General features: G+C 40.1%; 1 protein-coding gene across 1 annotated transcript; it reads right to left on the bottom strand.

Annotated features, from left to right (window-relative positions):
• Window positions 1–2,085: 2,085 nt before the first annotated feature.
• Window positions 2,086–10,129, bottom strand: LOC139219689 (dnaJ homolog subfamily C member 7-like). The gene is made up of 14 exons (XM_070851621.1): window positions 10,051–10,129; window positions 7,465–7,553; window positions 6,854–6,978; window positions 6,629–6,742; window positions 6,408–6,482; window positions 5,992–6,110; window positions 5,651–5,804; window positions 4,905–5,069; window positions 4,611–4,702; window positions 4,444–4,517; window positions 4,197–4,343; window positions 3,949–4,104; window positions 2,909–2,983; window positions 2,086–2,811 (listed from the first exon to the last, which is right to left on the bottom strand). The coding sequence occupies exons 1-14, from the start codon at window positions 10,119–10,121 to the stop codon at window positions 2,774–2,776; spliced, it is 1,494 nt and encodes a 497-aa protein (XP_070707722.1). The 5' UTR covers window positions 10,122–10,129; the 3' UTR covers window positions 2,086–2,773.
• Between the last annotated feature and the right edge of the window lie 579 nt (window positions 10,130–10,708).

The raw sequence follows: 10,708 nt of genomic DNA, 5'->3' as shown, positions 1-10,708 counted from the left end.
TATCATATCCACATACTTTTATGATATCACCCTTAAAAATGCATACAAAAAAGGTCAGAAATCAAACAAATTTGTAACAAAAGAAAAATCTCCCATTTTCAAGAATGGTCTCCATATATTAGGCTCTTGGAATATATCATACTAATAATGATGATGCAGTATTTATCTGTACAGGCACGAATTTACTTTAAAATAAAATGTGTTGGGCAGTTTAATCTGTAACAATGCATCATGTTTTTTGAGCTGATCATGTGTTTTGTTTGTAAAAGCTTAATGTGAAAACTAGTAACAAACTAGTACACAGATCAGTGTCAGAGCATTTGACAATAGAAGTGTCAGTCTACTATCAGTGCTTTAAAAACAGGTGGAACAGGTGGGAGGGGGGGTGTACTGACCAAACATGCATGACAAGTATAGATGGACGACAGACACACACAGACACACACACACACACCCCAAAGTCTGAGCAGCTTTTGTTGTCCAGTTTTTTTCCCCAGTAACCTCAGACTTTTTCTCGGTAGGCCGCTCATTTTCTGTTGGAAGAATTTACAAGAATGCTTTTTGTCTGGCATTCCTGATTGGCTGCTGTTTGTAACCAATAACAAGATTTAATTAAAGTTTGAACATTACATTTCTATGCACGTGGCTTTTTTTGCTCCCTAGGAAACTAGGATAATGATGTTCTAGCTGTCCAGTTAAAGCAAGTCTGTCATTTGGCTTTTAATGACATGCTTTTAAATGAATGACAGAATAAAAATCAACATTAATTTCAGGGGAGACGATTAGCACACAAAAACTTTTCATGGGAGTCAGAAAGGGACCTGAATAATGGATGCTGTGGACAGTGCTGGAAGATGAACTTAGATCCTTAACTTAAGTAAAAGTGATTATACCACAGTTTAAAGGCACTTAGGATTTGCAAAAACCTGCAAGACCTGCAAAAATAGTAAGTGCAGAGGTATTAACAGAAAAGTATCAAAATTACCATGATTGAGAATGACCTTTTTCTGAACCAATATAATAGTAATAATTATGAAAAGTAAAAAATAATAAGTGTCCTGTCGGTTAGCTTAATCTTTAACATGCATTGTGTTTTTGAGCTGATTTGTTTTGTATGTAAAAATTGCATGTAGTTGTATGCAATTAGTCTAAAAACCAGTCACAAACATAATGGAGTGAAACATTAGCTTAATCTTCCTCTGAGATGCGCTGAAATAGAAGTATAAAGTAGCATAAAGTGGAAATTTTCAAACATGGTGTACTTAAGTACAGTGCTCGAGTTAATATGCCAAGCTGATCACTAATGGGAAAAGATTAGATGAAATTAGTCCATGAATGAATTTAAATGTCCAGCATTACAGTAAAAGACAAGCCTTTATTTTCGCAATAAGAAAAACACGTCTTGTTAATACTGCGACAAGTTTTAAAAATGATACACAGATCAGTGCCAGAACAATTATCAACAGAAGCTTCTGACCTACTGTTAGTGCCCCGTTTAAAACAGGTGGAACAGGTGGGGGAGGGGCTGTACTGACCAAACATGCATGACAAGTATAGGTAGATGACAGCTGGGTGTTACTGATGGCAACATGAAATGAAGTCTTTCATGTTCAACAGGATGAGGAACTTGCTTCCTATTTAATGTGCTGGCAAGACATGAAAAAGGTTTTCCTATGACAGACCACTAAAACAAACAGGAAAAAAAAACCCAACATGCTATACAAGTGTTACCTTTTACAAATAGGCTGCGGTTGCTTTACAGCTTTTGATGTAGATGTTACTGTAAGCGGGTTAAGTGATCTGCTCATTCTGATAAGGCACCACTTGAATTTGAATGGGACAGATGAATGGTCAGTGCTTTCAATAGAAGAAAACTCAGGTGTTTATGTGCTGATTTTGGCCTGTTTTCAGAAAAACATGACTGTCATTACTTGGGAGTGAAGTGAACGATGGGGGGAGGGGGGGGCATGTACAACATGAGTCTCTTCACAAATAAGGAGGCAGACAATGAACAGTGGCATTCTGCTGTATACAGGTTGGAATATACAGAACAATAAATATAAATAGACCAAGGGAAGACTGAAGTAGAGGGAAAAATTTATGGACACAAAACGATTTACATTCGAGTCAAATATACAATGCAGCATGGAGAAAAGAAGGAACAAAAACCCTGCCAGTCAATTCTAGATTTGGCAAGTGAGCCAATAAAACCTGGACACACACCCACAAGAGACCAGCAATGTCCTTTAACAGGCTGTCCTGAGGTCAGTTTTGATACTGAAATTCCACAGTAGGGTGGGTTAGTGCTCTCTAGAGACAAGCTGTCTGAGGAGAACCTTAAAAACCACATCATGTCCTCTAAAACTAATCAACAACCTTGATGCTTACACTGTCAATGCATTTCTTACCAATGATCGCCTCTATGAAGGTTGAGGCTGTTCTACAAGATTTAGGTTTCATTGAATATCATTGTGAAATTGGCAAATGGGATGTGATCAAAACCTCTTAAAAAAGATCTCTTATGCATTTCTTTATTTACAATATTAATTAATAACCAAAGCCTCTGAATTATTACCCTCCCCAATGTTTCTTCTGCATTCGCATCAATGTAAGGGAGAAATTTGGGAGCGAATGCAAGAATCAAAAACCTCTTGGAAAAGAAAAGTGAGGAGATTTTGCAAGACACTCGGGAGTACGAGCATGAGGAGGTGACTGTGGGTCCAGCTTCATTTTGTCCACTGCAGGACTGCGTTTTCCCGCGTGCTCCTTCACTTTAGCCAAACTGGAAAAAGAAATTTCCTGGCCCGGAATCTTGAAAAAGGGGGAAGGAAAACGAGTTTAGTTTGTTGGATGCACCGTCTCTGATCAATACTTCTGTGCTTCAATAAACTCAAGAAAATAAACATACCTGGATTGGCATCAAAACTGTATCCTCCACCATGACCGCCAAAGAAAGCCCTGAAGATGTTGTTTGCATCAAAATCTACAGAGAAAGCAAAGGCACATATTAGCTGGTGATGACATGTGGGTAGATTTTCCACGGCTCCATCTCAGCGCCACGGATCTGAAAATCTACGTAAAATAGAATGGCAGTTGTATAAATTATTCGATTTTTTATAATTCAATAAATATTTGAATATCATGACCCATCCCTCGCTCACTGTCTTCAGTGTAGCGCTTTAAACAACTATGCTGGGTTTCTACTGTTCGCACAGACTTAGCTTAGAGGGATTTCATACAAATGACTGGAGCAGAAAGTTCAAATCCACAGATGATAAAAAATTATGATGCATGATAGGATGTTCTGAATTCATGTGTACACTATTCTGGCCTCTTTTGTCTGACATTTTATACTCCAGATTGCAACTGAGTAAATTTGGAGCGAAGGACTTTGACCATAAATTACAGTAAAGCAAAGTCTTCATCTTCGCATATCTCGACATGTGTTGCAAAGAGACTGTTCTTCTGTGTTCTTCAGGTAATTTGACTTTTATCTTTTCAAATGTTACGAACGCAAAATGCTGATATCTTGGCGATGAGCCCTTCTTACTTACATTAATCATGCAATCACAAACACTTGTGTGGTGACTTTGATATGGCCCTAGATCACATCAGCATCACTTGCCGTTATCATTTGTCAACACTTCCTAAGCTTGTGGCACTCCCTAGAGGCAGACATTTGTCGGGACCGTCAGGGCTGGCATGGAGGCATTTGCACCACATCTGGCTACAACAGCCACTTGCCAACAGCATGTTTAACTTCACAGGTGTTACTAATAACTAATGATGGCTCTGGTATATTCAAGTATCCCAGTAAAGCACAACAGTGACAGAGCCAGCACCAGGACTCTAAAATGGTTTTATGACTTTCACAGTTATGTTTTGAAATGTATCCCTTTAAGAGTAATGTGACCAGCCAAAGCAGAGAGAGATCAGAAAAGCACTTACCTCTACCATCCATGCAGCCGTCGTCATCCAGATCGTGTCCGTTGTCGTAGCGGATCTTCTTCTTTGGGTCGGAGAGCACAGTAAAGGCCTCGCCCACCTCTTTGAATTTCTTTTCCTCCTCCTTCTGTACCTCTGGAGTCGCCGCACTGTGGCGATCTGCGAGACGATGACACAACACAACAGAGATGTTATAAATAATCGGGGTGTCCTGCATGTCTGTGTAAAGATGGGGAGGGTGGGATACCTACCTGGGTGGTGCATGAGGGCCCGTTTGCGGTAGGCTTTTTTGATCTCATCCTCGGTGGCGTTCTTGCCGATCCCCAGCACCTTGTAGTAATCTTTCCTCTTGCTCTTCTTCAGCTCCAGCTGTGCAGTTTTCAGAAGATGCTTGTGATCTGGAGGGGTAAAATGAAGCCATGTGAGTGTGTGTGAAAACCTGACCAGCAAGTGCATCAGGTCAAATAAAATAATAATACCAAGGGGCCAACAGCTTACCTGATGTTTTTTCTGTCTGGTAAACTTTCTCGTAGTCCCGTACGGCCTCCTCATACTGCTCCGTGTTCATGTAACTGCGGATCACACAAAGTCACTCACAAACTGCACAAAGCTGAACAAAACCTGTATGTGGGGAGAAATGTGCTCATGTTGACTGTATAGCATACCACTGAGCTCTTCTTAAGTAGGCCTTGATGTAAGTGTCATCTAGTTTGATTGCACTGGTGCAGTCTTCAATGGCTTGATCAAGTTTCTTCAGCTGTTGATGAGGAAGACGTTTATTACAGTTAAGTGTCTGAACTTTTTAAGCAAAAAAATCAGATAGCGTTTTTGACTGGTAAAATGTATGCAAGTATGTGACTTCTAGTTTCCGAGATTTCTTTTCCCAGTTAATTTCCAAGCCTGCGGTAGAATTTAATGCGTATAATCACCCAAAGGTGAGTCGATCTGCTGCCTTTTACCTTTGCGCCTGCCGTGGCTCTGTTGCAGTAGAGTTTCGCGTTAGTCTTGATGTTGTTGGGGTCTATCACGAGGGCCTCCGTGTACAGCTGGTAGGCAGCTTCATAGTTGTTGTTCTTGAACGCCTGGTTGCCCTCTTCTTTCTTGGCTTTCAAGGCTTTAGCGTTCTGATTTAAGAAGAAAACACAACAAAGCACTGAGATTGAAGCCAAGTAAAAGATTCCATTTCAGCATGCCTTCAAACTGAGGATTTACTGCCTCGTCACAAGTGCGAGTTCTAGGAAACGACATTTTTCTATTCATTTGTTTAAGCAGTCTTAAAGGTGTCTGGTGGAGTTTACTGTAAACAAAAGTTCAGTTTACATTCAGAGTTCTTACATACAAAAACAAAAGAGTTCCACTTTTACGAACGCTGCTCATTAGCGCTAAAAACTCCACTGGATACCTTTAACCATGGTCGCTTGAACACAAATCACGCTGGTGATCAGTAAGAGAAGCCTTTGTAGTCTGTATCATGTCGTGAAAGATGAGCAATTCAAACAAGCTAATATATGGAAAAATTGCAAATGTGTTGCACTGCACCCAAACATAAATGTCTAACATCACAGCCGTGTAAGTTGGTTAATTAAAGCATTTTTATACATATTTGTGTTGCAGAAGAGATAAAAAAAAATAAAAAAAAGTTCCTGATATAACAACACTTGGCCAACCACACGTCTGTTCATTTAAGACAAAATGGCCACCTTACCCTACAGGCTAGCCGGGCCTTTTCGTGGTCCGGTGCCATGCGCAGAGCCTGGACAAAGAACTGCACGGCTTTATCGATGCAGTCCTCATAGTAGAGACACAGGCCTCGGACGTACAGTGCGTCTGCGTTGGTGGAATCCATTCGCAGGATATCACTGTGAGAAGAACGTTTTGTTAAAAAGGTGTGCTGTGATGGCTCCACCCTCCTTATTGGAAAACAACTAAATCAGACCCTGGACTTGAATTGACACTTGTACTATAAAATAATGACATGAGAGAAATAATTGCATCACTGTAACAAAATAAATCACACATCATGATCCTATTGCATGTTGTTCCTACCTTGCGACAGACTGGGCCTCTGGATAGCGCCCCAGCAGAGCCAGACACTCAGCCTTGAGGATTTTGAAGCGGTGACAGGCAGAAGCCACAGCCAAAGCCCGGTCCATACAGAACACCACCTGGGTCGGGACAACCACCAAATACACATTCAAGAATGGAAAAGATTTTGCATTTCCAGTCAAACAAGCTCTTCAAAGTGTAAAACCAAACAAAGGCTTCTATAAAAAAAGGCTGCCAATTACTAAAACTCTAAAAAAATTAAAGTAGATGAATGGAAAAACTGATAAGTTGTTTTTTCAGTATGTTCGTGCTGAAGTCTGGTGCTTATTACAAACAAACACACAGAGGTTGTTTATATTTTCAGTTATGACTATGACCATTAGCCAGAGAAAAAAAAGAGAGTGGGTGTATAGTACCTTTCTGAAATCCCGCTTTTCAAAGCCAAAATCCGCCATTCGTTCGAACTCCAGTACAGTCGTTGCATTCTTATTCTAAAAAAGACAAGTCATCCATCAGCACTGGCTTTACGATGGTAATAAATGTGTTGGATTTGCATGATTCAGTTTTTAGCTCTAAGACTGCGTTTTGTATGCAATTCAATGCATTCTTATATACGGTAAATAAAATGTGATCCCACCTCCTGCTGGGCCTCTCTGTTGCTGGGCTCCAGCTCCAAAACCTTCAGAAAGCAGCGACTGGCTGCCATGGCGTTCCCTAAAGACAGGTGGCACTTGCCCTCTCTCAGATGACCCTGTGGAAGAGGAGAGGAACACTTTCTTCTTAGGACTGTGTGAAAACTAAGCGGTGTGCAGAGCTGAGAATGAAGATGACGGTTTAGATGCGAGAGCCTGTTCAAGCGGACCTTCATGAAACAGTCATCCAGCCGCACAGCCTGCTGGGAATCTTCTAGAGCCTCGCGAAAGCGACAGAGCATCATGAGGGTGGCTGCCCTGTTGCCATAATAACTGGGGTTTCTGGGGCTTGCATCTTGAGGACAAAAAGCAAAGACAAATTCCACGTGAGAGAGGCAAACTGAGACATGGCTACAAATTACAGATAAATCGGAGCGCAGTATCCAGGTCCAACAGTACAGTTTTAAACATTTTTTTAAATCGGACTAAGTTGAATTGTATTTATATAGCCCAAAATCAAAATTCGCCTCAGGGGGCTTTACAATCTGCACAGCACCTTCTATCCTCAGTTTGATTTAGATACAGAAAAATATACATATAAAGGTTTACTGTGAATATAATATAATATATATCTGTAAGTCCAGACAAATGGCAGAAGTAAATATATTCCTCTCACAGTTTTAAAGTACACAGAGAGAGCGTGTGTTGGGAAAGCATGTCAGGAGGAAATTTCACTGTCATGTGGGAGATAATCTTTTCTCCTAAGATATTGGCCAGAGGGTGCTGTGAAAAAAGAAAAAACATAACTCTAGCGATAAGGAGAAGTTAGTGGTAGTCTCACCGATGGCCTTCGTATAGTAGTTGAAAGCCTCAGAGTAATCCTTCTTGCTGTAGAACGCATTTCCTTGCTCTTTGTAGCCTTCAGCTTGCCTGGAGAGAGTAGAAAGAGACACCAAAGTCAAGGTGGGGCGAGCACAACAAAGACAAACTATTCAGCAAGCTCTGGGAACAAGCTACTTTTTATGTCGTATTGTGAGAGTAAAATATTATTTACATCAGAGTAAGAATTCTCTTGAAAAATGTATTTGGGTAAAAACAAAACTGAATTCTTGACTATGCCAGGCCTAAAGCCTGACCAGCTGGTTTGCTTGTACCCAATCAGATAATTTCTTGACAGGACAGTAGTGTGTTACACCTGGAACTGGGACAGCAGAGGAGGGTACACACAGTCCTGATAGCTGCAGTGCTAAACATAGCAGTGAAATTCACCTGCTGCTCCTGTAAAAAGTGCCAAGCGTTAAAGGGTACTTAACAACTACTGCTGCCGTGCCTCTTTCTGTGGGCTCAAGCATTTTAAGATACTGCAACTTGGGCCACATCCCATTCTGTGATGTCACGGTGAGTTTTTCAGCTGAAAACAACGGCTTTGACGTCTGTAACAAAAGGTTGAGGTGGGACTGCAGCACATTTCAGCAAATTGCAATTTAGTTTTGAATTAGGGTCAAATGTAAATTGCCACAGCCACATTCCAGAAAAAAAAAAAGATCTGACAAGACGTGCTGCTCCAAAAGGTGCCCAAGAGCCTAACTGACAATATCGACACATTAACACAAAGACTGTACTGTAGTAGTCAGACCACACAACTGCTAAAATAAGGATTAGCTTTGTAAAAAATATAGACTCAGAATTAAGTATTCTTAAACAAAACTCAACATAATCAAATGAAGGGTTGCAACATCAGCTGCCGCACAATAAATTAATCTATTATATATAATCATATATCATTATTGTTTCCGAGAAATGCATTCATAAGCATTTAGTCTGCAAAAAAAAATTAGTCATTTAGTCTTTTTTGCATGACTATATTTTTGTACGTCCTGGCGGATAATAATTATATCACCCTTAATTAAACAAGTAAAACTAACATGAAAACTTGGTGGCACTCAGCAAAAAAGTTGGGGTTCTGACTCGGATGCCTGTACAAGAAAAATAAGAAAACGTATTGAACGTGAAGATGACTAGAAAATGTAGTACTCGTGATCCAATGCTCATCTTTCCTTGATATGATATCAGGTAATCTTATTTCAATGAGTAGCAACATATTGTGTTGTAGAATATCAGTGGGCAGAACATGTCTCTACATATTCTGCCTTCAGATGTACAGCACAACAGTCCAGCAGGGCCTGTTTGCTGAGCGAGGCAGCACAGGTTTAAGTGTTGACTAAGGAAACCACACACAAGTACTTTGAGTACTTACAGATCAATGTCATTCAGAAATATTTTGCATTATTAACAGTTTAGAAGCAACGGCTCAGTTTGACCACCTTTCCATAATATATTACAGATCTATGTTGAAGAGGCCTCTAATGTAACTTAAAGGGATCTGATGATTTAGCTTCTAACACACATTACTGCTGATCCTGAAGTGGATATAAAGCTGATTTCTATATTCTATCTGTCACGTGTGGCATGGTGTGAGCCCACTTAGGTCTAACATTCACTCAGATTGTTTGCAAACACTAATAATATACCTAAAGATACGATTTTTTCTTACTATAACCTATAACATGACACTTCTTATTTGGAGTTAAGAACTTGTAATGCAACACAGGTCACACACATGACAGGACACCAAGAAATCATCCAGAGGCCAGTTATCCTGAGGGCTAAATTAATAGGAGCTAAAACCGCCGTGTGCCAACATCGTTACTTTATTTTAACCATTCAAAATGTCGGTGTCGTATCGTAACATTCTCTGTCAAGGTAACTGAGACTGTTTGAGGTGTTTCGGGAGTCTTTTTAAGTTATATAATCGCTCCAACTTTATCTGGTGGTTTGAGCACCAAGTCTGGCTAAAGCTAACCGGCTGCCTCGTATCGCTGTGGAAGTTTCTCGAAAAACCAAAGCACCACCCGCTAACTACACTCGTGTCCGGAAAACCAGACCGAAGTGACACTTTATTTCCAGTGTTAAGACTAAAAACTGTGGCCGTAAAAATTGGTTCATTGACCGACGAGAGTCAGAAGACAATAGTTGTTGGATGTGTAACGCTTTAAGTAATGCTAGCTGAACATGTGTCTGGACGTGCTAATTCTCTTGTCTGATGAACAGCTGAGGAATCGAAACTTATCGGATAAAAAAACATTCCGGTCTGATTTAAACCACGGAAACTTCGACAACGCCCGTGGCTGCCGATAATATCAAAACGAACTAAATGAAAGATTTACCTAAATCGGTACGCACTCCTGCGTTCACCCTTTTAGCAAGCTAAGCTAACCCGGTTAACGTTAGCTTGTCTGAGGGCTGGTCGCGCTGTTGTGTCCGAGCCATGTCAGCTGACGGCGGTTGAATTCACTCGGGGATTTCTCGGTTAATTTTACTTTATACACGCTGCACAATAAAACACGGCGGACAATTAAATGTTTACCTGTCCAGGTCATCCGGATTGCGGATTTGGGTTTCTGTGTCCACCGGCACGTCGATGTCAACAGCCGCCATTTTTTTCCGAAAAGGACGAGCACGATCTGACGTCATTTCCGGATACTGCTAGCTTTCATTTTATTTATTTAATTTTTTCGAGGTCATGAGAAACTAGGCCACGGGAAAAGTAATATATAGTACATACAGATAGAACATATAATATATAGATAGTTTAAAGTATTTTATTCATGAAGAGCTCAGACAAATACAGGTGTTTTAAACGTACTTTAGTTTTTCGAAATTAAATGTTTAAAAACACAAATGAAACAGTGATGTGCTTCTTTTTTTTATATATGTCCTGACATTCTGTCACTCTAGTGGCAATTTTTTGCATATAAGTATGCTGAAAAAGCACTTCGATCTCCTCTGTGTGTTTTTCAGAAGAAAAACTACATTAAATCTATATTTTTATCCAGTTCATCTCTTATCTCACCCTGTGGATGAGTGCATCAAAAATAGAGATTTAGATGGCATTTAAATTTTGTCATACAGCCATTCTTATGGACAGCACGACAACTAAACCTATTCATAATCTCCCGTTTGTTAGATTTACATAAATGTATGTAAGTGCAGGAAAAACCACTGCTATAACTCTATATCCACAG

Source organism: Pempheris klunzingeri, chromosome 20 (genome assembly GCF_042242105.1).
Source record: "Pempheris klunzingeri isolate RE-2024b chromosome 20, fPemKlu1.hap1, whole genome shotgun sequence".
Classification (NCBI taxonomy): domain Eukaryota; kingdom Metazoa; phylum Chordata; class Actinopteri; order Acropomatiformes; family Pempheridae; genus Pempheris; species Pempheris klunzingeri.
This window is presented reverse-complemented; position numbering and strand designations above follow the sequence as displayed.

Excerpts from the sequence above, each read along its gene's own strand:
- LOC139219689 (XM_070851621.1), bottom strand. The coding sequence starts at position 10,121 with ATGGCGGCTGTTGACATCGACGTGCCGGTGGACACAGAAACCCAAATC. Across the intron at positions 6,483-6,628 it reads ACAGAGAGGCCCAGCAGGAG|AATAAGAATGCAACGACTGT; the intron begins GTGGGATCACAT and ends TGTCTTTTTTAG. Across the intron at positions 4,344-4,443 it reads CCAGACAGAAAAAACATCAG|ATCACAAGCATCTTCTGAAA; the intron begins GTAAGCTGTTGG and ends TTACCCCTCCAG.